The sequence below is a fragment of the Schistocerca americana genome, chromosome 5, assembly GCF_021461395.2.
Source record: "Schistocerca americana isolate TAMUIC-IGC-003095 chromosome 5, iqSchAmer2.1, whole genome shotgun sequence".
Classification (NCBI taxonomy): Eukaryota; Metazoa; Arthropoda; class Insecta; order Orthoptera; family Acrididae; genus Schistocerca; species Schistocerca americana.
Genome location: NC_060123.1, coordinates 705,974,044 through 706,000,631, shown reverse-complemented (window position 1 = coordinate 706,000,631; position 26,588 = coordinate 705,974,044). Strand labels below are relative to the sequence as shown.

The window sequence follows — 26,588 nt, the reverse complement described above, 5'->3', positions numbered from 1 at the left end:
CCAGAAAGGCTCCACAGGATGTACGTCAGACGACTTTGGTTGCTGAGACATTAACTTGAGTTCACTACAATGCTCCTTGAACCACTGTGGCATGGTTCTGTCTCCAAGACACGGACAATTATACTGCTGAAAGATGACACCGCCACCAGGGAAGACATCAACCATGAAGGGATGCAGGCAGTTTGCATCTGTCAGCGCATCTTTGAGTACTACGACCATTTCCATGCAAGTGCAGGAGAATTTCTCCCATAGCATAATACGGCTCCTGCCAGCCTGCATCTGTGGCATGCTGCACGTTTCGACCCACCATTCACCTCGATGATGGCATTTGTGGAGATGACCATAGAGCTAGTGTAGCAAAAATGTGATTCACACAACACATTTCCATTGATTGACAGTCAACTCCTGGTGGTCCTGTGCCCATTGCAATTGTAACTGATGGTGTCAATCGACCAATATGTAAACATGTAGGGATGGTCTGCAGCAGAGCTCCTTGTTCAATAATGTACAACAAGTGATGTGCTCCGAAACACTTGTGTGTGCACCAGCATTGTGCCCTTTTGGCAGAGGTCTCACAGATCACCATCTGTCCTACTCTACAGAGCAGACAAGCTGTTGAACTGCACATTCTGTGAAGAGTCATGGATGTCTAACTGTTTAGTGCCTAGTGGTAGTTTCATTGTCATTCTACCTCTTTCTGTAGATGCTCATGATAGTAGCATTTGAACGTATGACCAGCTTCACCTTTTTCAAGATACTCTTTCACAGGCCGTGCATAATAATAATCTGCCCTTCATCAAAGTTGCTTATCTCAAGGTATTTCCCTATTTGCAGCCCATATCTTCGCTAGGGTGATCCCCTGTCTGTGTTTGGTCCACTTACATACTTTTGTTACCACATTATCTGCCCTCAATGCCACCAGGCAGCATCCAATGTCATAGTGGTCAGTGGTTATAATGTTTTGGCTTATCAGTGTGTGCCCACTAAGTGAAAAATGCTGTCTCAGACGTGTTTGAAAGAATAGACAACTCACATATAGTTTATTTATGTGGACTACTGCAGTGAAATTGTGAAACATTTAAAAAGTACCTTCATTTGTTCCATTTGTTATGAACCATCTTGAAGAGAAATCCCACCCTGATTCTGCAGCTGATTTCAGGTCAGTATAAAGACGTTGTTGGACTTTAGAGTCATTAGATAATCCATGGGCAATTATGTAATCTTCACTGAAAAATGAAATTAAACATGAGATCAGCATTAAATAGTAGATTCTGAGAAAAATTTAATTGAAGTATGAATGCCTTATTACAAACATTCAAAAATGGTTCAATACTAAAGGATCACAGTCTCATAGTTTGATGTTTTCCTTTGCTACAGCAGTTCCAGCTGAAATGTGAACCAGTTGTTTGCTGTGCAAATATTTTTATATCATGAGGGCTGTACAGATGCACTAGCTAATTTTAGTCTGCTTACTATTTGGTATCTTTCTATGCTGTGTAAATTTCTTTTCTCTATGTGGTATTTTATCCATTCCTTTTTCTTTCTTTCAACTTTATTTCATTCTCTCACATAGCTGTCTAATCTTCAATCAAGGCAACTGACTTTTAGGGGTTTGACTACCAAATTCTAATCAATACTGCATACAGATGTTTGGGGAATGGAATGTGTGTGTCTGTTTCTGTCAATACTATGTCAGACAAATAGAGTTACATATACCTTCATTATGGAGAAGCACATGCAATCTTATGTTGTACCACACTGAAGATAGTATAAATGACTGCTTTTCAACAGTGGCTGTTTTCTGATCTTCTGATATTGACAATTAAGAAGAAAGATTGATGGAAACTGACCTCGACAGAGACCAGTATGGATTCCTCAGAATCTGTAGATACAAATTACAGAGATTTTATAGTCTTCACTTGAATACACTTCTTGGAATTCTGATAGAAGCACGAATTAAATAGCCTACAACCTGTACAGAAATCAGATTGTAATAATAAGAGTATAAAAACAGTAACTGATAAGGGAATGAGACAGCATTGTAGTCTGTTTCCCTTGTTATTTAACATGTACATTAAGCAAGCAAAAAAAGGAGAAATTTTGAAAAGGATAAACTTCAGAGAGACAAAATAAAAACTTTTGAGATTGGCCAATTCTGTCAGAGACAGCAGAGGACTTGAAGATCATTTGAATGAAATGGATAGTGTCTAAAAGCAAGATATTATAACATCAAAAAAAGAAAAAAAAGGCTAATGGAGTTAAATTAAATCATATGATGCTCAGGGAGTTAATATATGGAAGCTGTAGAAATACAATACTGCAGAAGAATGCTGAAGATTAGGAGGGATAACAAATGATGAGGTACTGAATCAAACTGAGCTGAAATAAATTTATGGCACAACTTGGACTAAAAGACAGGATTATTTGATAGGACTCATCCAAGGCATCAAGGAATAATGAGATTGGTAATGGTCATGTCAAGCTTTACGAGATTGTCTGGGAGGTGTCTGAAAGAATTTGTAATTCACTACAGAGGGGAGAGCAGTATTGTGTCTAAATGTGAGAAAGACTCCTGGAACACCTCCTCTAACAGGTCGGACTCTACAGTAAATGTAGCCTCCTGAAGTAGTGTTCTGTTTCTGATGAGGTAGGCCTTGCATGAAATTTCAAACCAGTGAGGAGGGAACTTGCTCAACACCAGCCATTGCATTAAAGTGCTATTCCAGGTTCTCTACCAGCCCTGAGAGAATGAAGATGTCCATGGAAAATCTAAGGCAGGTCTCTTACTGACAAGGTGTGACTAGTGACGTGATACGTGGCATGGAAGATACATGGCAGTAGAGTGGCATGCATGTGACTCGATGCCAATGGCCATTATTTGGTGAGTAACACAGTACATTCTTCTTACAATATAGATGTTCTGGCTTTAGTCAACTTAACATTTTAGGCAAATGTAGCAAAGCTACACTGGTCTCTGCAGTTAGTCTCTCATGAAAGCTACTTTTCATGTAAAAAATTAAAAACTACTGTTTTGGGATTTACATGTGTTCCTTGCTATGTGACATTTCTCATCCAACTTTTGAGGCAGTTTATCAAATTTTGATTCTTTCACACCTTATCATCTCACTTTGCAGCTTGATGAAGAACTGGATTTATTTTTGTTGTTGTGGTCTTCAGTCCAGGGACTGGTTTGATGTAGCTCTCCATGCTACTCTATCTTGTGCAAGCCTCTTTATCTCTGAGTAACTGCTGCAACCTACATCCTTCTGAATCTACTTAATGTATTCATATCTTTGTCTCCCTATACAATTTTTTCACTCCATGCTTTCTTTTTGTTACTGATTGTTATGGTACTTTGATTTACATAACCCACCACACATATTTCAAAAAATTTGTAGTGGAAAAAGAAGTCGCTGGCCAATTTGTGTTGAGACATTTTAGATTTGTAAAGTTGGAAGAAGAGCCATTTGTCTTTTCTGAAGCTTCAGTTGCCAGAGACTGCAGTCATGTCTGTGTGAGTTGCATTTGTGTGAGTGTATGTGTGTATTTGTTGTCTATTTTTCATGAAGTTCTTACTGGCCAAAAGCTGATTTGTGACAGCCTTTTTGTTGTATTGTACCTATCTGTGGCTCAGCATCTCCACTATATGGTGACTCGTAACTTTCCTTTTCATAATATTGTTACATTCCATCCTGGATTTTCCATTGTTTCAATTTTGCTATTGAAATATCTAAAACGTACTTCACTCTGTGTAATTATCTATGCAAGAGACATGGTCACCAACTTGAAGGTACATTTACTCTCAAAGGATTTTAGTTTTTTTTCCAAAAACTTGGATGAAAGAACAGGAAGCAATAAGAAATGAACATACGGTACCTAATTATTTCATAAATGAAACTGGTTAAGTACCTTGAAAGGACAGCAAACTCTGATACATTACATATGGCAGAACATGTGCTGTCTTATGCATTTTGCTTTGTATATAGGCAGAAAATTTTGTTAATTTCATTTTTATACCGTGATTGTTATTTTCAGCAGTTGTACCAGTAAATTCTTCTGAAACAATGAAACAAACCAACCTGCTATTACTGATGCTTCCTCACACTACCCAGCAATCCATTTTAGAGCAGTACTCACAGAACATAATTTGCATAATATTCTATTTTCATTCATGTAAGTGTAGTGATGGGTGTGCTTACTTTGAAAAGGCTGCGTGTGCGGCAAATTTAAAGCTAGCTGAGCTATGGTTGGCTTCAGCTCTCTGTGTGTATTTCTGCAGCTCTTTGTATATGTAATTGGTTCCTGCTGAATGTTACTTAAATACTGTGTTCAATGTGATAATGCTTCCATGGAATAAAGTAGTGTTCAGTCTACTGGTTTTGTTGTACTTATACCTAATTACAACACAGGTGTGGTCCTATTCCACAAACACATTTCTACTCTGGTCAGTTCTCCATTTATTCTTACAATAGCTGATGGTGTTACAGAGGACATTTTGCATTGGTTGGACAAAAAAGCGAGAATCATTCCCCATGGTGTTGCACAACCAATAACAGGTGCTGGACTGTCAAACTCAGTACTTCAATTATTGGCTTCTGTTTTGTCTAGTTGGCATGATCCTCAGTCTTTATGACCTTGTGTTTTGTCCTCTTCAGCCCTGTTGTTTATCCACCTCCTTTTTCTACATATCATGAGTCCATTGAGGAATGGGATGCATATGAGAAACATGTAGGATAATACTTCCAAGCTGTTGCAATCACTGAAGCTATTTTATGTCATGCCTTGTTCCTATCATGGATATAGCCAAAAATGTATCAAGTCCTATGTCAACTTGCCCCTTCATAGGATCCATCTTCTTTAATGTTTGACCAAATGTGTGAATTTCTTTCAAAATACTACTGTAAGCACACACACGTTATTGCATCACAGGTTGAGTTTTACTGCTGTAGGAAGCAACCACATCAATCCTATCAAGCATGGGTAGCTGAACTCCATGGTTTAAGTCATCATTGCCCTTTTGTGTCTGCTGTGCATGAAGAGCCATATGCTGATCAGATGATCATTTAGCTCTGAATCTGGACTCAATGAAGTGTGCCCCCATTGTGAAAATCCACTACTGCACACCATGGCTCAATTTGGTTACCTGCAGCTCCTGACATATAGAATTCAATGTGTCACAAGCTGCAGGTAATCAAATTGAGTCATGGTGTGAAGTATCAGCAGTCCAACCCTCTCCTCCACACCAGGTTTCAGATGTTTTGCAGGAGGAAGACACAGTTGCAGCAGTCTGCTCATGGTCAGAGCATCAAGGTGGCTGACTTCACTCCATGGAGCAGGCACACCAACAAAGTAAACAGGCCTGTAAACAGCAAATTACATTGTTTCATTAACCGTGAGTGCCCAGACTGCTGGGCTACCTCTCATAACTGCAACAAAAAAGGTCACATTGGTTCTGTTTGTAATGCAAAAATTCAGCACAATGATCCTGATGTGGATATGGATGTAAACATTGTATCGGCTGTTCCTGTTGTGCCGAACAAGTTTTTTATTGATGGTATGGTTTTTTCATAATGTTCTTCACTTGCAACTGGATACAGGAGCTGTGATAACATCATTTAACTCACAAACTGGGCTCTCCTCCTCTTCTCCCTGTGTCAAGAAAGTTAGTAAATTACAAAAAACCGAGTATCCCTATTCTCAGCCAGTTCTCTGCCCCCGAGTGACCTACAAGTCAACAGTCTGGTCAGTTACATTTCTTGTTGTGGATAACACATCTACAAAGAATCTTTTTGGGTTAGGTGCTTTTAAGTTGTTTGGTTTTACAATTTCAGGTGAAGTGAATTTAGTGTCAGAACAAGTGCTCTATACACAGTTAGATGCATTATGGTCTGAGTTTTCCTCTTAGTTCTCTCATGGATTGGGGCGTGCCAACAATTTTCAGGCATACCTGATTGTGAAACCTTCTGCTAGGCCTCATGTCTTTCAGGCCTGTCCATTTTTAGTGGCACTTGGGGAACAAATCAAAGATGATTTAGATCGCCTCATGGAATCTGGCATTGTCAGACCTGTTGCATTAGGTGAATGGTCTACTCCCCCTTAGTTATAGTACAGAAACCATCGGGCTGGTTTTAAAGTTTTTGTGGATGCACAATCTGTTGTGGATACATACCCGATACTATGCATGGACAAACTCTTTCCAAAGTTATAACATGGTCAATATTTCTCAAAAATTGAGTTGTTGGATGCCTAATTACAGTTCCTTTTAGATACAGCAACAACATATGTTAGTTGCCAGCACTCCCACTATTTTTCAATGTTTTTTTGGAACAGCTTATGGTGTCTGTGCCAGGTTGTGCAAATTATGTAGATGACAGTGTAGTTTCCAGTGCCTCCACTGAGGAACATGCACAAAAACAGGTTTTTCTAGGCAAAGTCACCTACCACCATAAATTTTTGCGCTTGGTGCAGCATCAATCACACAGCTGTTACTTGTATTCTGCACAAATTGACTCAGTTTCACTGGTTGCCAGCTTGTGACATCAGGTTTTCCACCCTTAAGATGACCATGTTGCAGTGTGCATTCTACTTAGTGATATACCAACCAAGGCTCCACTTAGTCCTTGCAGCAGATACTCCACTGTATGGGTTGGGAGCAGTACTGGCTCATAGATATCCCAATGTCTCGGAGTGGTCTATTGCTCATACCTCAAAAACACTAACTCCTGCTCAATATAGGTACTCCCAGATAGAAAAGGAAGCATTGGCCATCGTACATGCTGTGAAGAAATTCCTTGTGGTACCAAATTTCACTTGCCACTGATCACATACCATTGGTTTCCTTATTCAGTCCTTCTGTGTCCTTACCAGATAAAGTAGTACATCACATTAAGTGTCGGGCTCTTTTCCTTTCATGTTACAACTATGAGATTCATTTGCACCTTATGAATCAATGGCAAATGCTGATGCTTTGTCCTGCCTGCTGACGAGTCTGGGCCTAGAATTTGATCAGGAGGAATTGCTCTGTTTCCACATTGATGTCACCACATATCAGATAGTTGGTAGTTCTTTTGTAAGGATTGTGAAGGCTTCAGATCTCGTTTTGTGGAATGTCATAAGATTCGTGCAACAAGGTTGGCCAGTTTAACCACCTTCTCGTGCATTTGACTCACTCCATAATTATTACATCTTTCAACACTGATTCTCTGGTATGGATTGGGTTCTGCTTTTAGCCACAGATCACACAGCCCCTCAGGTAGTGATACCTCAGTGCTTCATTCAGAGGTCCTCCATTTATTACATGCAGTCTATTGGGGTGTTCACGCACAAAAACATTGGCCCGTTGATGTTTATTATAGTCTGTCGGTCATTGACACATATTCTTGTTTTCTGTATGTCATTTGTTGTGTTTCCGCATCCACAAATGCCACTGTTACAGCCTTGTCCAAAACGTTTTCACTTGAAGGGTTGCACACAATGTTAGTGTCCGATAATGGTCCACAATTTTAATCACAAGAGTTGGCCGCATTTTGAGATTCCCACGGTATCCATCACATTCTTACCCTGCCGTTCCATCCACCATCTAACAGTGAGGCAGAATACCTAGTGCAAACGTTTAAAACTCAGATGAAAAATTATGTGGCCAACACTTCATTCGACATTGCCTTAGATCGGTTTGTCTCCTTGTACCATTACACGCCATTCGGTGAGAAGAGCCTGGTGGAGCTACTCCACGGGCGCCATCTGAGGGCACTGCTACACCTCCTGCATCCTCCACTTGCATATTAACCTATGTAGCTGGGTGTGGTTGTCTGGATGTGTGGGTTTGAATGCCACCCTAAATGGATTCCAGCTGTCATCAGATGCCAGGGGTGGTTTCTCTGCGACATCTGCTTGGAGGGCAGCCTCTGCTTGAGGCACTGTGACCTGCTTTGTCTTCACATGGACAGCCAGGCATCCCCTGGTGTCATGCCATCACCTCTGAGCCCGTCCACATCTGGTGTCACATCACCTGCTGCTGCTGCTTCTCCACTCACATGTGAATAAAGGCATCCATCCTCGGTGGCCGAACCAGCAGTTCCTCTATTGCTTCTGATACTATTATCAGGGGTTCACCTGTCCCAGAGCAACCATTGATACTAGTGTCATCAGCACTGGGGGCACCATTGTCACCAGAACTGATGCTTGAAGTCAACATGGAAACAGCCCCAGCATTGCCTGTGTTACCGTACGGTCTGAGATGGGAAAGTGGGCACACAATATTTCCGTGCCAAAAGCACTTCAGACCATACACTCCCATTGCAGCATGCCACCTTAGCCAGAGCCCAGCATCTAAGGAGTACAGCATGGACGTCTGTGATCTCCCTAAGAGAGGAGGAATGGAGGAATGCAGTGACACATACACATACTTCCAAACGGCCAAGCTTGTGACAGAATTGTCTGCAGAGGACGCCTCAGATATATCTGTATGTGTGTGTGTGTGTGTGTGTGTGTGTGTGTGTGTGTGTGTGTGAGAGAGAGAGAGAGAGAGAGAGAGAGAGAGAGAGAGAGAGAGAGAGAGAGAGAGAGTGTGTGTGTGTGTGTGTGTGTGTGAGTGAGTGAGGTCACTGTCAGAGCTCACCACAGACCCCAATTTATTTAATGCTTGCTGAGCTATCCTTGGCGTCATCTCTCTGTGTGTAATGCGCCAGCTCTTTTGTATGTAATTAGTGCCTGCTGAATGTTACTTAAATACGTGTTCAAGTTGTTAATGCTTCTGTGCAATAAAGTAGTGTTCAGTCTGCTGGTTGAGTTGTACTTATGCTCCATTACAGCAATAAGTATCATCCTTTCCAATAATGTAATTATCCAAGGCAACCATGTGATGCAAAGAAATTGGTTCCATTATTGCTGCTTCTTCACGGAACGAGACTGACAACAGAATCGATTGTCACACCTGATAAGAAATACTACCACTGATGCCTCATTCTTACCAGTCATTCATTTCATTTGTTGTGCACAGTTACAATAATATAACTAACAAGCCACTGGTGGTGAGGTTTGTGCACTCTGCTATGACCTAGAGAGAGATGCTGGCAAGGGCTAAAGCTATTGGCAGGGCCACCCAAGCCATGCAGGTCTGCTAGGTAGGAGTCAGACAAAGAGCATTCCACAGCCTAGTGGGGTGGGGGGTTCCTTGGCATAGGAAACCCAACTCTCCTAGAGGAGACAACCTCAATGAAAAACAGGGAAGAACACCTTGAAAAACTTGGGGAGATCGATTCATAACTGTAGTAAAAGCAACCATCTAAAGGAGACAATCCCAAAAGAAAAACAGATGTGCTGGGATACCAGAAAGTGGCAGCCTCACCACCTAGTTACCCTGATTGCAAGCTGGTATCCTGTAATGGGGGAATCATAATATTACTCAGAATCTCTGGAAAAAAGCGGGCTGGATGGATAAATTTAAGACAGCCTTGGCATACAACAGAAACAAAACAACTTTGAATAGACAGCATGTTCAAATTGTCTAATTGGAATGTCTGCAGTCTAAAAGATAAGAAAGCGGAACTAGAAGATGAACTAAATTCACAAAATATGGAAATGACCTTCATAACAGAAACCAAAAAGAAATCAAGACGTTCTGTAACAATAAACAGGTATGACGAGATCTACAGCAGAGTCCCTCAAAGGAAAGAGCCTATTCCAGAACTGCTGTTCTGTGGAGGAAGACTTTAACAAACAAAATATGGTTTTATACCTTCATCAATGAACAGATAATTCTGGTGAGAATAAAGATACCAAGAGTAAGAGTAACTATTAGTTACTGGAGTATGTGCCCCAGAAGAGGGACGGGGTGATGACTCTGAAGACTTCTGTGATATCTTGCTGTATAAGATAAACAAATATGATTATCTGATAATAGCAGCTGATTTAAATTCCAGGATGGGTAACACCTGGTGGCAAATTTGATTGGTTCTGAATGGGAAAACATAATAAATAATAATGGATATAGACTGAAGGTGTCCTCATTGAATAATGAGTTAAGGATAAAAAACAAATTCTTCAGGCATAGACAAATCCACAAATTTACCTTATCAGCTAGCCACAATTCTAGACTACATAATGGCAAATAAGAAGACTTGATCATTAGCACAAGACACAAGGATCTTCATAGGGCCAGGTGTCTCTATGGATCATTTCTTGCTAGTCTCAGAAATAAAACTATTTTAAAAATGGAAGATATCTTCCAAACAGAAACAAAATAACACAGAACAACATTTAAATTACATTTACTTCAAGAAGAGAGTATCTGGTTGTTATATCAGAAAAGGCTTGAAGAATATGTAAGTTTAAATATAAAAGCAGATAACATCAGTCAGGAATGGAATAATATAGAGGATGCACTAATTAAAGCAGCAAGAGCAGCACTTGGCACAAGAAAGAAAAGTTATTATTTTCCAATGGAGCTTGTGATACTGGGATGATGAAGTGTGTAGCCTAACTGAAGATAAGAAATGTGGCTACTTAAAATTGTTGCATATCCCAGATGATTTAGATCAGAGACTAGATTATAAAACGAATAGCTCTAGTCGAAAGGAAAGTAAGGCAAGTTAAAACCCTTAGTTGGGAAAATTATATTACAGATGTTGAACATGACATAAGAGGAAGACAAGATAGAGCATACAAAATGATGAAACATTTAAATAAAGAAGGTAAGGACAATCTGCAAATAAACACAGTATCTGAATGTAATTGGTTTCAGTACTATAAAACACTCTGGGTAGATGTGCAAGATACATTGGTGGTTCCGTCTGAACCACATAGGAATGTAGAATTAGATGACATTGGAGGAACTAGAGGATGCAATAGTCTCTGGCAAGAACAGGAAGACTCCAGAGGGTGACAAAATCAATATAGAATTGATAAATTATGCACCAAATAGAGGAAAAATAAGAATACTCAATTATATGAACAAGTGCTGGAAATGTGGTTATATAAACTACTAGCCATTAAAATTGCTACACCAAGGAGAAATGCATATGATAAACAGGTATTCATTGGACAAATATATTATACTGGAACTGACATGTGATTACATTTTCATGCAATTTGGGTGCATAGATCCTGAGAAATCAGTACCCAGAACAAACACCTCTGGCCATACTAACGGCCTTGATACACCTGGGCATTGAGTCAAACAGAGCTTGGATGGCGTGTACAGGTACATCTGCCCATGCAGTGTCAACATTATACCACAGTTCATCAAGAGCAGTGACTGGCGTATTGTGATGAGCCAGTCGCTCGGCCACCATTGACCAGACATTTTCAGTTGGTGAGAGATGTGGAGATTGTGCTGGCCAGAGCAGCAGTCGAACATTTTCTGTATCCAGAAAGGCCCGTACCGGACCTGCAACATGCGTTTGTGCATTATCCTGCTGAAATGTAGGTATTCGCAGGGATCGAATGAAGGGTAGAGCCATGGGTTGTAACACATCTGAAATGTAACGTCCACTGTTCAAAGTGCCGAGTGATACACCAGTATGGTGATGACAATTACACGCTTCCAATGTGCGTTCACCGTGATGTTGCCAAACACGGATGCGACCATCATGATGCTATAAACAGAACCTGTATTCATCCGAAAAAATGATGTTTTGCAATTCGTGCACCCAGGTTCGTCATTGAGTACACCATCGCAGGCGCCCCTGTCTGTGATGCAGCGTCAAGGGTAACCGCAGCCATGGTCTCTGAACTGATAGTCCATGCTGCTGCAAACGTCGTTGAACTGTTTGTGCAGATGGTTGTTGTCTTGCAAACATCCACATCTGTTGACTCAGGGATTGAGACATGGCTGCATGATCCGTTACAGCCATGCGGATAAGATGCCTGTCATCTCGACTGCTAGTGATACGAGGCCATTGGGATACAGCACGGTGTTCCATATTACCCTCCTGAACCCACAGATTCCATATTCTGCTAACAGTCATTGGATCTCAACCAACGCGACCAGCAGCATCAGGATACGATAAACCGCAATCGCGATAGGCTACAATCCTACCTTTATCAAAGTTGGAAACATGATGGTACGTATTTCCCCTCCTTACACGAGGCATCACAGCAATGTTTCACCAGGCAACGCTGGTCAACTGCTGTTTGTGTATGAGAAATCGGTTGAAAACTTTCCTCATTTCAGCACGTTGTAGGTGTCGCCACTGGTGCCAACCTTTTGTGAATGCTCTGAAAAGCTAATCATTTGCTTATCACAGCATCTTCTTCCAGTCGGTTAAATTTCACATCTGTAGCATGTCATCTTCGTGGTGTAGCAATTTTAATGGCCAGTAGTGTATCTGAAGAAAAATGCAGCCCAGTTAGCACAGTTTATAAAAAAAAGAAACAGTTTGAATGTCAGAACTACAGTAGAATCAGCCTTCTGAATTCATGTTATAAATTGTATGCTAATGAAACAATTAACAGAAAAATATTGTGAATTTAGTTTGCCAAATTTTCTTGCCTTCCTTGACTACAAAAAGGCATTTGATAAAGTAAATGAAGCTGTAGAAAATTTTAAGAAATAGAGGGATCCCATCTTGTCCCATAACAGCTCCACGGGGTTCATATATTAACAACAAAACATAAAAGAATTGCAGGAAGCAGACATAATAGTACTGAAATAAACCAAGAAGTTAGACAAGTGTGTCCCCTCTCACCTAGCACTTTCAATATTTACACTCCTGGAAATTGAAATAAGAACACCGTGAATTCATTGTCCCAGGAAGGGGAAACTTTATTGACACATTCCTGGAGTCAGATACATCACATGATCACACTGACAGAACCACAGGCACATAGACACAGGCAACAGAGCATGCACAATGTCGGCACTAGTACAGTGTATATCCACCTTTCGCAGCAATGCAGGCTGCTATTCTCCCATGGAGACGATCGTAGAGATGCTGGATGTAGTCCTGCGGAACGGCTTGCCATGCCATTTCCACCTGGCGCCTCAGTTGGACCAGCGTTCGTGCTGGACGTGCAGACCACGTGAGACGACGCTTCATCCAGTCCCAAACATGCTCAATGGAGGACAGATCCGGAGATCTTGCTGGCCAGGGTAGTTGACTTATACCTTCTAGAGCACGTTGGGTGGCACGGGATACATGCGGACGTGCATTGTCCTGTTGGAACAGCAAGTTCCCTTGCCGGTCTAGGAATGGTAGAACGATGGGTTCGATGACGGTTTGGATGTACCGTGCACTATTCAGTGTCCCCTCGACGATCACCAGTGGTGTACGGCCAGTGTAGGAGATCGCTCCCCACACCATGATGCCGGATGTTGGCCCTGTGTGCCTCGGTCGTATGCAGTCCTGATTGTGGCGCTCACCTGCACGGCGCCAAACACGCATACGACCATCATTGGCATCAAGGCAGAAGCGACTCTCATCGCTGAAGACGACACGTCTCCATTCGTCCCTCCATTCACGCCTGTCGCGACACCACTGGAGGCGGGCTGCACGATGTTGGGGCGTGAGCGGAAGACGGCCTAACGGTGTGCGGGACCGTAGCCCAGCTTCATGGAGACGGTTGCGAATGGTCCTCGCCGATACCCCAGGAGCAACAGTGTCCCTAATTTGCTGGGAAGTGGCGGTGCGGTCCCCTACGGCACTGCGTAGGATCCTACGGTCTTGGCATGCATCCGTGCATCGCTGCGGTCCGGTCCCAGGTCGACGGGCACGTGCACCTTCCGCCGACCACTGGCGACAACATCGATGTACTGTGGAGACCTCACGCCCCACGTGTTGAGCAATTCGGCGGTACGTCCACCCGGCCTCCCGCATGCCCACTACACGCCCTCACTCAAAGTCCGTCAACTGCACATACGGTTCACGTCCACACTGTCGCGGCATGCTACCAGTGTTAAAGACTGCGATGGAGCTCCATATGCCACGGCAAACTGGCTGACACTGACGGCGGCGGTGCACAAATGCTGCGCAGCTAGCGCCATTCGACGGCCAACACCGCGGTTCCTGGTGTGTCCGCTGTGCCGTGCGTGTGATCATTGCTTGTACAGCCCTCTCGCAGTGTCCGGAGCAAGTATGGTGGGTCTGACACACCGATGTCAATGTGTTCTTTTTTCCATTTCCAGGAGTGTATATTGACAATGTAATCAAAACTTGGCTACAGACAATAAAACATTTTAAAATTAATGATGTGGATACTGGTCCATTACTTTTTGCTGAGGACCAAGTAATTTTTAGACAGTATGAAAATAACATACAAGAATCTTTCATTAATTTAAGTAAAATAGCCAAGAATGAAATCTGAATGTCTCCATCACAAAGACAAAATCAGTGGCATTTTCAGGATACAAGCCCATGCGAGTTAAGATTGAAATTGACAAACAGATCATAGAGCAAGTTGTTTTTGTTGTTGTTGTGGTCTTCAGTCCAGAGACTGGTTTGATGCAGGTCTCCTTGCTACTCTATCCTGTGCAAGCTTCTTCATCTCTAAGTACCTGCTGCAACCTACATTCTTCTGAATCTCCTTAGTGTATTCATCTCTTGGTCTTCCTCAACAATTTTTACCCTCCATGCTGCCCTCCAGTATTAAAATGGTGGCTCTTTGATGCCTCAGAACATGTCCTACCAATTGATCCTTTCTTCTAGTCCAGTTGTGCCACGAATTCCTCTTCTCCCCAATTCTATTCACAACCTCCTCATTAGTTATGTGATCTACCCATCAATCTCCAGCATTCTTCTGTAGCATCAATTTTTAAAGCTTTTATTGTCTTCTTGTCTAAACTATTTATTGTCAGTGTTCCACTTTCATAGATGGCTACACTCCATACAAATACTTTCAGAAAAGACTTCCTGACATTTAAATCTATACTCAATGTTAACAAATGTGTCTTCTTCAGAAATGCTTTCCTTGACATCGCCAGTCTGCATTTTATATCCTCTCTACTTCGACCATCATCGTTTATTCTGCTCCCCAAATAACAAAACTCATTTACTACTTTAAGTGTCTCATTTCCTAATCTAATTCCCTCTCATCACCTGATTTAATTCAGCTACATTGCATTATCCTCGCTTTGCTTTTGTTGATGTTCATCTAATATCCTCCTTTCAAGACACTGTCCATTCCACTGAACTGCTCTTCCAGGTCCTTTGCTGTCTCTGACAGAATTACAACGTCATCGGCGAACCTCAAAGTTTTTATTTCTTCTCCATGGATTTTAATACCTACTCCAAATTTTTCTTTTGTTTCCTTTACTACTTGCTCAGCATGCAGACTGAATAACATTGGGGATAGGCTACAACCCTGTTTCACTCCCTTCCCAACCACTGCTTCCCTTTCATGCCCCTCAACTCTTATTAAGTGCCATCTGGTTTCTGTACAAACTGTAAATAGCCTTTTGCTCTCTGTATTTTACCCCTGCCAGCTTCAGAATTTGAAAGAGAGTATTTCAGTCAACATTGTCAAAAGCTTTTTCTAAGTCTACAAATTCCAGAAATGTAGGTTGGCCTTTCCTTACTCTATCTTGTAGGATAAGTCATAGGGTCAGTATTGCCTTGCACGTTCCAACCATTCTATGGAATCCAAACTGATCTTCCCCAAAATCGGCTTCTACCAGTTTTTCCTTTCGTCTGTAAAGAACTCGTGTTAGTATTTTGCAGCTGTGACTTATCAAACTGGTATTCAGTAATTTTAATACCCGTGAACACTTGCTTCCTCTGGGATTGGAATTATTACATTCTTCTTGAAGTCTGAGGGTATTTCACCTGTGTCATACATCTTCCTCGCCAGATGGTAGAGTTTTCTCAGGGCTATAGGTAGTTCTAATGGAATGTTGTCTTCTCCCAGGGTCTTGTTTTGACTTACGTCTCTTAGTGCTCTGTCAAACTCTTCATGTACTATCACATCTCACATTCCATCTTCATCTACATTCTCTTCCATTTCCATAATATTGCCCTCAAGTACATTGCCCTTGTGTAGACCCTCTGTATATTCCATCCACCTTTCTGGTTTCCCTTCTTTGCTTAGAACTCGTTTTCCATCTGAGCTCTTGATATTCATACTATGGTTCTCTTTCCTCCAAAGGTCTCTTTAATTTTCCTGTGGGCAGTATTTATCTTACCCCTAGTGATATATGCCTCTACAACCTTACATTTGTCCTCTAACCATCCCTGCATAGCTATTTTGCACTTCCTGTCGATCTCATTCTTGAAACGTTTGTTTTCCTTTTCGCATGCTTCATTTACTGCATTCTTATATTTTCTCCTTTCATCAGTTAAATTCAATATCTCTTCTGTTATCCAAGGATTTGTACTAGCCCTCATCTTTTTACCTATTTGAACCTCTGCTGCCTTCACTATTTCAGCTCTCAAAGCTACTCACTCTTCTTCTGCTGTATTTCTTTCCCCCATTCTTGTCAATCACAAGTTAATACATTTAAATATTTAGGATGCAGTATGGTATACAGGGCAAACAATGAAATACAAGTAAGTTAGACCTATTTAACTATTTCTGTGAACCTTTGTGCAGAATACTGAGATAAGAAGCCCACAGAAATACTCTCTGAAGTTCTGTAGGGTTATGGCTATACCAGTAATGTTCTGTGGGTGTGAAAACTGGACTCTTAAGATGCAAAATGAAAAGAGAACAAAGGCATGTTAATGAATTTCCTTAGATATGTGGCTGGATATATTTTGATGGATTAAAAGAGAGGTGATGGCATCCAGCTGAACTGCATATGCAAAACTGACAAAATAAAATGATATCAGTCTATGCAGAAAGAACATATAGACTCTATGCCAGACCCAAGAATTTAATTGAATTGAATTGAATTTTATTTGATCCTGTAAGATTACATTGTGTACAGTAAATGTACGTGTAATATAGGACATGTCAAAGTATTAACATTCATTATCATTTATCACACCTTTAGCTTACATTTTTACATCATTGCTAATGAATAACAATATATACAAATTTAATGGCATAAGTATTCTGCAACACTGTAAAACACTTTTTCAATGAGATAGTCTTTAAGTTTCTTTGGAAAGTCATTGTGAAGTACACTATCTTGCAGGTTTTTAGGCAGACTTTTTAGTAGTCTGATACCAGAGTACTGGGGTCCTTTTTCTAGCATTGCCAGGTATGCTCCGTACTTCATTCTTCCTTCTTGTATTGTGGGTGTGTACACTAGCATTTGTAACCCAGTCCTCACTACCTTTTGTGATGCACATTATTGTTTTGTATGTATGCAACTATGAAAAAGTTAAGATACCTAAATTCTTGAAACAGTTTCTGCATGTTTCAGAGGTCTTTCTTCTTAAAATGGTCATAATTGCTTTTTTTTTGTAATGTGAACACTCGTTTTGTCTCTTGTATGTTTGAGTTTCCCCACACAGTCACTCCATACTGTTAGTACCAGTATGGTTCGAAAAGTCCATGATACACTGTACACAGAAGGTTCTTGTCTGAATACTGTGATAGCTGCATCATTAAGAATATGACAGAGCTCAGTTTCTTACAGACATTATTGATATGTTTTTTTTTCCATTTCAGTTCATTATCCACAAGAATACCTAAGAATCTAGCCGATTCTACTTCTTCCAGCCTTGTTCCATCAACCTCTAAATCCATGTCTGCAGCCTTCTCCTTGTTTTTAAACAGTGCATACATAGTCTTTTTTAGATTTATAACCAGTTCATTTTCCAACAGCCATTGAGCTGTGACGTTTGCAGATATGTATGCTCTTCTTTCAAGTTGTTCTATATTTTGGTCACTATTTAGTATTATCATGTCATCAGCATACAATATTTTCTTTTCTTCCTCCTCAACACCTATATCACTAAAAAACACATTAAATAACAATGGCCCCATTACCGAACCCTGTGGCACTCCATATTTGATGGATTTGGTTTCTGATTGGTATGAGTTTCCTAGTGATACATACTGCTTGCGGTTGCACAAGTATGATTTTATTGATTCATCTGGTTGCCCTCGAATGCCATAGTTGCTTAATTTTTGTATCAGCATTTCATGGTCAATGGTGTCAAATGCCTTTGGAAGATCCAGAAACATTGCAGAGACAACCTTTTTCTCATCTAAGGATTGTAAAATGTATTCTGTTAGACTGGCAATTGCTGATTCTGTAGATTTACCCATTCTGAAGCCATGTTGTGAGGGTATGAGAATGTTATGTTTGTCGAATCACTAAGGCCACAAAACAATATAAACGAAGAGGCAAAAGATCCTAAGGAAGATCAGTGAAGAGATGGCCTGACCAATTTTGAAGGAGACAGAATCGACCAAAAGGTCTAATCCTTGATGATGATGATGATGATGAACTAGTTATGTATTTAACTTTATACCGACAGTGCTTATATTACAAGTATTGATCAGTCATGCCAGAAATCACAAAACTTCACATTTTTGTAGTTATTTGATCTGTCTTGTTCTTAGTTGTATGTTAAAGAAGCTCAATATCAGATTCAGTCATAACTGCCATTGCATTTTTCTGCTTTCTAGATTGTGTCAAAAGAAGCATGACGTAACATGACAACAATAAGAGAAATGTAGCAGTTTCTCAAAACTTTACCTCAGAGCTGACATTAAGCAAACATTCTACTTGTGTCTTCCTATCTTTAAGGCATTTTCCTTTTACTTTTTTTCTGAGCTCACTGTGCTATTTAAAGAATTTTCACCAAAATGTCAAAGATGATATGAGAACATCTGCAGCCTGAATATTTACCAATACAAGCACAATAATTCTGGAAAAAAACAACTGATCATTAATGGAAACTATGGAATGAGTATAACTGTATAGGTAGCATGGACAGATGGCAAAAACCTCTCGCTAAATTCGGAACAAAATTTTACAATTCTAGTCCATAATCTTGATAGCTGTCTGAAGGTTTTTAGATTATCTTTACCAGTTGACATTGAGAATGCAACAGTGATTGGAGTCTATTGAAAGTAAATGTTTTCAGTGAGGCATAGTTTAAAGGCACAGTCTCTCTTCGAACATCTAGACCTTTGTTGGAAGAAGATTGAAAATTTCCTTATAGTTTTACTGCAGATGATGCCTTTCCTCTCACAAAATCCATGATCAGGCCATATCTAAATAGACAATGAATGAATGAAGGGAATGTATTTCATTACAGAATATAAAGTCTGTAGAATGTTCTTCTGTTATGTTAGTGTCAAAGATTCTGGTGTTGGATCTTCAGTAAATTGTTACTTCCCAGAATAGTATTCCAGGTAGACGTTAAAAAATTGTCAAAGTTCTTCCCTGGCAACGGCAGAAGGAGCACAGAGTGGGTCAATAATCAGCAGAATGCCAACAAGAGAGAAATGCTGATCGAGTGACAGTGAATACCAGAGCTACTGCAACACTCGGAACTGGCCAAGTGCTCAAGCGAGCGAATATAGCACAATAACATTATGGCAACAGAAGGATACCATCATAATGGTGACTGCACAGAGTGTCACAAGAAAGCGTAAATCAATTGTAAGTGCAACTGTGCAGGTAACAATGTAGCAGAAAAGAGCATATGAAAGATTAAGTTGAGAAATACTGAAGCAACCAAGAGAGCTGACTAAATTGGAAAACCAGGATGCATGGTGTCATTGTTGCCTCACTGTACCAGAGCACAAGAGTGCACCCAGTGGAAATATTTCTCCTGTTCTGTTTTATTTCTGTTGCACAGTTCTGTCGAGAGGAGAGGCTTATGTCGGTCGACCCTCTACTCACTGTTGAACTTCCTCAGAGCACTGAGTCCTGTTGGAGGGGCTTAGCTGCTGTGAGTAGCAGCACCTACTACTGAGCCCATGCTGATGGGGTGTTGTGACTGTCCCCATCCAGCTGGCCTTCTGGACACCTGACAACAGGACCCATTAGCATTGTGAAGGTGAGCCTCTGATGCAGCTCACCATAACTCCTGCAGCAGGCACCGATGCTGCCAGCATTTCTCTTGTAATGAGAGGCCTCGGCCTTGCTCTGCATGGTACACACACTCTGAGCAGGGCTTTAGATTACCTCCTGTTGGTGATGATCTTTGATGTCAATTAAAAGACTCCTGAGATCAGCTAGCAGAGCTGTGGGCCAGTGTCCCACAATGGCTGTGTTTGTGGTGCTACCAGGGTCATCGTCCACTTGTTGCACAGCAGCCTGCTACACGAGTGTTGCTGGCACTCCGAGACCATCGACACCCACTGACCTGGCCTGTGCTCCACCAGAATGCCTCATCTTCCAGCATCCTGGAGATGACAACTGTGTACTTGTGATCATTAAATATGTAACTGACAGTCATGTTTTACTTAACACACTTGAGTGTCTGACAGATCCTGACCACTAAAACCCACCTGACACAGTCCTGATTACTTTAGAGGATACAGACTGGCCCTCTATAGAATCGTGACATTAATAAAATTGATGTGATAGTTGAAGCTATTTCTTTGTTTCACAACTTTAGGATTCATGACATGTATGCAGCAAAATTTAGACCACCATATTGAGAACTCACATCAAAAACCAGAAAACCAACAGTGACCTACAAACAAAGCCATCGAGCTGAGTAATCCACTCTGCAGTTTTCTTCTAAGTACAAGTGAAGCATTGTCTTTTCAGAGAAAAGTGTATTTGTAGCAACATACTGAAAGGATATGATATTACGTAATAGATAATTATTTAAATAAAAGTAAATTTTTAATATACCAGACTAAAAAGTATAAAACAAGTGTCGCTAAGCCAATTCAGATTCCTCATCCCATACGGTTGTGAATTTTTAATGGATATGTAAATACGTCTTATAAGATTTAAAATGAAGAACGTAGAGTGTATTGCATAGAAGGTAGTAAGGACAAATTATTCATGCACCATATCTGTTGCATGCCCCCCATGCTTTTCGTTTTAAATCTTACAAGTATTTTCATAGCTATTAAAAATTCACAATCACAAATTTTCAGGACCATTGTATGGGGTTAGGAATCTGTGTTGGCTTAGGAAAGCTTATCTTACAATTTTAGTCCAATTTAAAAGGTAATGTATGAAATTCGTTACTTAAATAAGTTTTTTCTGCTTTTCAGTCGTGTTTGTATGATATTTTTGAATGGACTTAGACATATTGATAACATTATAAGAGACGTTAATTTTCTCTTTTATTTCAGTGTCTTTTCACCTGAAACAGAATAGTGTTGAACCCATCTACTGTGTGCCCCTATAGCTGAGTGGTCGGCATAGCTGACTGCAATGTGGGGGAGCCAGCTTCCGTTCCTGATAATTCCAGGGATCTTGCCCTCTTGGGAGGACTGGTCTGGGGTGCACTCGGCTTCGAGAGGCCAGCTGAGCCATTCGACTGATTAGTAAGTGTTCCGAGGTGAAAAATCCGGATAATGGCTGTGAGATTGGTGTACTGGCCACATGTTGCCCCCCCCCCCCCCCCCCACCTCCATACTGCCCTCATACTACATCCAATGGTGCTATTCACAGAGGGTGACTTGGCAGTCGGTCAGAACAGATTGGCGCCTCTAGGGCCAGAATGCACAACAAGTACTACTAGCATGGTGACACTACTACTACTACTACTACTACTGCTACCACTAGACCTACCTATCAATGATGTATAAATCTGTTTAATTGTTTTTAGAAAGAAGTAAGCAAAATTAATTTTGTATGATTTATTACAATATTGTTACTGCAATATTAGTTTTATAGTGCCTGTGGCTTCATCCTTGTATACTACTTCTTCTTCTACTCCTCCAGTCTCTGTCTATCTCCATCCTCTTTGTCCACTGCCTCCTCTCTTCTCCATCTGTATATCTCCTCTCCTCCCTCCATCCGTATATATCCTCCCCCTCCTCTTTCTATATCTCTCCCCCACTGTCTCTGTCCATCCCTTCCTCCAACCTTTCTCTGTTGATCTCCTCTTCGACCCTCTGTCTGACTATCTCCTCATTCTCCACTCTCTGTTCATTTATTCCTCTCCCCTCTCTGTCTGTCCATCTCCTCTGCCCGCAGCTATCTCTCTATATGCTTCTCCCTGCTGAGTTGTGTCTGCCCACACATACACTCCCTGAAACACATTCTGATACAACCGCACATATCGGTCGTGAAATGCAGCCTAGATGTCATATGTAATCAACCTTCCTTACTCCCGACCCACACTGGACAGACTGGCAAGAAAGCACATTCATATTTAATTGTCATCCAGTCCTGAGGTATGTTTGCATTTTGAGTCTCTAACTCACTGGGTAGTTATTTTAAAATCAACTGAAAATTTGCACTGGACAGACGGACAGACAGACAGAAAAGAAAGCAACAAATAAAAATGAGATAAAAATGAATACTGAACTCTTCATCATTCACATTTTCCTGGGTGCAGAGACAAATGAACAACCAATGTAGAAACTTTCATAAGCTGCCAATGGCACAAGCACAGTGTGTGGCAAATGTGGAGCACATCACTACATCTGGTAGTGGCATGGCAAAGTGTACGACTGGGTGACGTCGGATCTATCCAGTAGGCAGTGTATGTTTTCCGTCTGAAGTTGCAAGCCAGATGCGTGCCTTGTGCTACACCACATGCCACTCCACTTGTCGCATCATTTTGGTGCTTCTCCTGCATTTAACTTTTTATTTCTTCTCTCGGATCTGTAATTCCCTTTCCAAATTTCTCACTGATTTCCTTAATTTTTGTTCAATGTATATATCAACTAAAATGAGGGACAGACTAGAGCCCTGCACGCTTTCACACCATTCAACTCTCGTAATTGCAGTTGTGCTTCAGTACAAGCTGTAGGTAACATCTGCTGCCGGTGCCATTCTCCGCAGTGAAAAGAGTGTGTCACCTGTAGGACTCTGGCCGCGGTCCCCTGGACGGCGAGAAGTAGCGCGCGAGCTGGTGCCCACCCACGGACACGGTGCGGTTGTGCATCCAGAACTGGAACTCGGCGTCGAGTGCGGCGATGCTGCCGGCGAGGAAGGTGCGCTGCTCGCAGCCGGCGTGCTCGCAGTAGCTCACCAGCGCCTCCACCATGGGCGCCAGCAGCGGCGGCTGCGCGCGCTCCTTGTAGTAGACGCGGCCGCCGTTGGGCACGTGGCCCAGCTGCTGCACCAGGTACACCAGGTTGCCCACCACGCCACGCACCGTCTCTGGCATGTCCGTCGCCAGCAGGCCCTGCCACACACCACCAGACAACTCACTCACTGCTAGCTCACCCGAATAAGTCGTGACTGGATATTTAAAACAATATACATGAGTTAAATCGCAATGTAACTGCGATTGCCACTGATCCGGCACCGGTAAACGTTACAATGGGTGACCAACTTGATGCGATCAGCAGGGGTGTGAGTTGAGGTTCTTTGTGTCTGTCTTTCTCTCTCTCTCTCTCTCTCTCTCTCTCTCTCTCTCTCTCTCTCTCTGTGTGTGTGTGTGTGTGTGTGTGTGTGTGTGTGTGTGTGTGTGTGTGTCGGTACATATCAATATCCTTGATTTGATTATTGAGCACCCGTTTTATCATGTAGAATGATATGGGATTTGTCATGTGTTGCATACAGAAAAAATATGAATAACAACATATTATGTAAAAAATACCAGTGAACAAATCTGAATTAAATATATAGGCAAAAACAGTTATAGCTTACATGATATAAATTTATAACAATATAGGACACAAATAAGTTACATATATTCTGTGTATAATGGACAGCAACAAGAAACAATGAGTATAACACTCTATATTGACAAATTAATTAATTTTTGTCTGTACATTAAAAGAGTCTACCCCACGACACAAGTTTGTATATGAGTGAATTATAAGATAGGTGAAGGCACCCTATCTTTCTGAAGCATTCATGTCTTCACTAACACTGTAAAAACTATTACTAATTAACATTCTTTTGAGTTCACTTTTAAAACTGCTCAGCTTCTGAATCCTTTTAATTTTTAAGGGAAGAGCACTATAGAGAATTTTTGGATGGTATATTGCACTATTGTTGTACTGGGCTTTCTTTTGCACTTCTCTGTGAAAGTCATTACTCTGTCTTGTTGTATAGTCATGGAACTCACTGTTTAAAGAAGAAAACTGGGGGTGAGACTTCAGAAAGCATATACTTTCATAGATGTAAATGGATGGAAGAGTCATGATTTTATATTCCTTGAAAAATTCCCTACATGGATCTCTAGGTGCAGCTCCTTTTATGATCCTTATCGCTCGTTTTTGAATAATAAAAGAGCGTTGTGCCCGACTTGAATTGCCCCAAAATATGACACCATATCGCAAAAGACTATGCATAAATGCATAATATGCACACAATACTGTTTGATCACTGCTGCAGTTTTTGAGCATTCTAAATACATAGCAACATTTACTTAATTTTTTTTATTGAGCACATCTATATCTTTGTCCCACTTTAGATGCTCATTTAACCAAATTCCTAAGAATTTTGTATTTGGAGTTTGTAATATATTCTGTTGACCTAGCTTCACAGTTGTATTGGGCTTCACATTATTTCACACATGTCTGTAATTCATCCATAATGTTTTTTACTCATTCACAAATAAACTGTTGTTCCTGAACCATTTACTTGCTTCAACTGTTGTTGTTTCAGTTTTCGTGTTAAGGTCAGTCTCATTCTGAGCTTTAATAAAGAGACTTGTATCATCGCCAAAAAGTACACAATCAGCTTGTGTTACATAGTTTGGCAAGTCATTTATAAAGATCAAGAACAACAGGAGACCCAACACCGAACCTTGGGGCACCCCATAACTAACTTCCTTATAACCAGAAAAGTATGACATTCCATCATGAACTATTTCTGCTTTCTGGCATCTGCCAAGTAAGTATGACTTAAACCATGCATGAGCAGTACCACGGACTCCATAGCAACTAAGTTTTTCGAGCAGTAGTTTATGATTAATAACGTCAAAGGCCTTTGATAAATCTAAAAAGACCCCACAATTTACTTCATTATTATCGATGGAATTTAGGACAAGTTTTAGAAAGTTGTGTATAGCTGTTTCAGTTGATCTATTCTTTCGAAAGCCATTTTGTTCATTGACCAATATTCCACTTTTTTTTTTTAGGAAAGTAGAGAGTCTTCCATGCATTAGTCTTTTTATAATTTTTGAAAAACAAGATAACATTGATAAAGGCCTGTAGTTTTTTACATCATAACAATCCCCATTTTTGTATAATGGTTTTACAATTGATTGTTTCAGCTTTCTAGGGAAAGTGCCAGTACTGAAAGATGCATTAATTATATCTACAAGAAGAGGAGTAATATATCTGCTGTGTTTAATGATTTCATCTGGAATGCCATCGGTGCTGCAGGATAATTTATTTTTTAGTTTGCTGATAACATTCTCTACCTCATGTACTGTTACAGGATACAAAAACATAGTTTTGGGATTCAATGTGATGTTATGACTGATGCCTGTACTACTTTGGGCTCGTATGAGGTTTTGAACTACACTTGTATAATGACAGTTGAATATATTGGCAATGTGTAATGGATCATTTATAGTTTTGTCCTTAGTTTTAATAACAATGTTGTTCTTTCTTACTTTGCTTCTTCCTGAGTTACTATTGATCACTTTCCAAACTGATTTCATTTTTTTTGTTGGCATTATTTCTACTGATATATGAATCATTATTTAACTTTTTTGCTGCAGTAATTACTTTCGTGTATAATTTCCTATAACACTTAACACGTTGTTTCAAAGTGGGATTTTGCCTTGCTGATTTACTTAACATTCTGAGTTGCTCTCCAGATTTTCTTATGCCCTGTGTTATCCATGTGTTAATTTTGCCTTTTACTTTCACTCTCTTAAGGGGAAAAGCAACTTCAAAGTTATGTTTGTAATCAGCTAGAAGTGACTCAAACTTCATGTCTGTACTATCATGTTTATCTAGATCCCAACTTGTATTTTTTAACAAGGAATTAAAAATCCTAATGCTGTCCTCATTAATACATCTCCTGTGGATGTGTTTCTCACTTGACCTAAAGTTTTTACAGAGTACATTATTTATACTAAGTTTTAGTGCTTTATGATCCGAGAATCCAGTGTCAATCACTTCTACAACATTGTCTAGTTTATGTAAGTCAAGAAATATTTGGTCTATTATTGTTTCAGAGTTCTTTCCATGTCTAGTGTATTCAAAGATAGTTGGTGCTAAATTATGCGAACAAAAGACATTGCTCAATTTTGTAACATTTAAACAGTTGATTTTAAAGTTGACATTGAAATCTCCAAGTACAATAATGCTTTCTGTAGAATGTCTTAACTCACTGAAAAGACTTTCAACACTGTCCAAAAATTCCATAAGGTTGCCTGATGAGGAACGGTATACACACACAATAATTATTTTAAGGTCTGTAAGTTTGCAAACGCAATATTCAAATACTTTTTTAATGTTTTCTATCTTACTGATATTCATGTCAGATGTCTTTCGTTCACAACTGCCAGCAACCTCAAAAATATAAAGTACAGCCGAGATAGTTGACCTTCATTCCGAATTTCTTGTGTACAGTCACCTTCTGTTAACACACACAAGTAACCTCAAATAACCTCAGTGATTTATGAGGGCTTGCTGAAAAGTAA

The 26,588-nt window shown here is 40.5% G+C and overlaps 1 protein-coding gene across 1 annotated transcript in view; it reads right to left on the bottom strand.

Annotated features, from left to right (window-relative positions):
• LOC124616647 (trehalase-like) overlaps window positions 1-26,588 on the bottom strand; it is a 412,719-nt gene that overhangs the window by 171,300 nt on the left and 214,831 nt on the right. The window contains exons 6-7 of the mRNA XM_047144975.1: window positions 22,834-23,162; window positions 1,090-1,226 (exon numbers count right to left, since the gene is read on the bottom strand). Coding sequence (XP_047000931.1) covers window positions 1,090-1,226; window positions 22,834-23,162 — 466 coding nt within the window. The remainder of the gene's footprint in view (window positions 1-1,089; window positions 1,227-22,833; window positions 23,163-26,588) is intronic.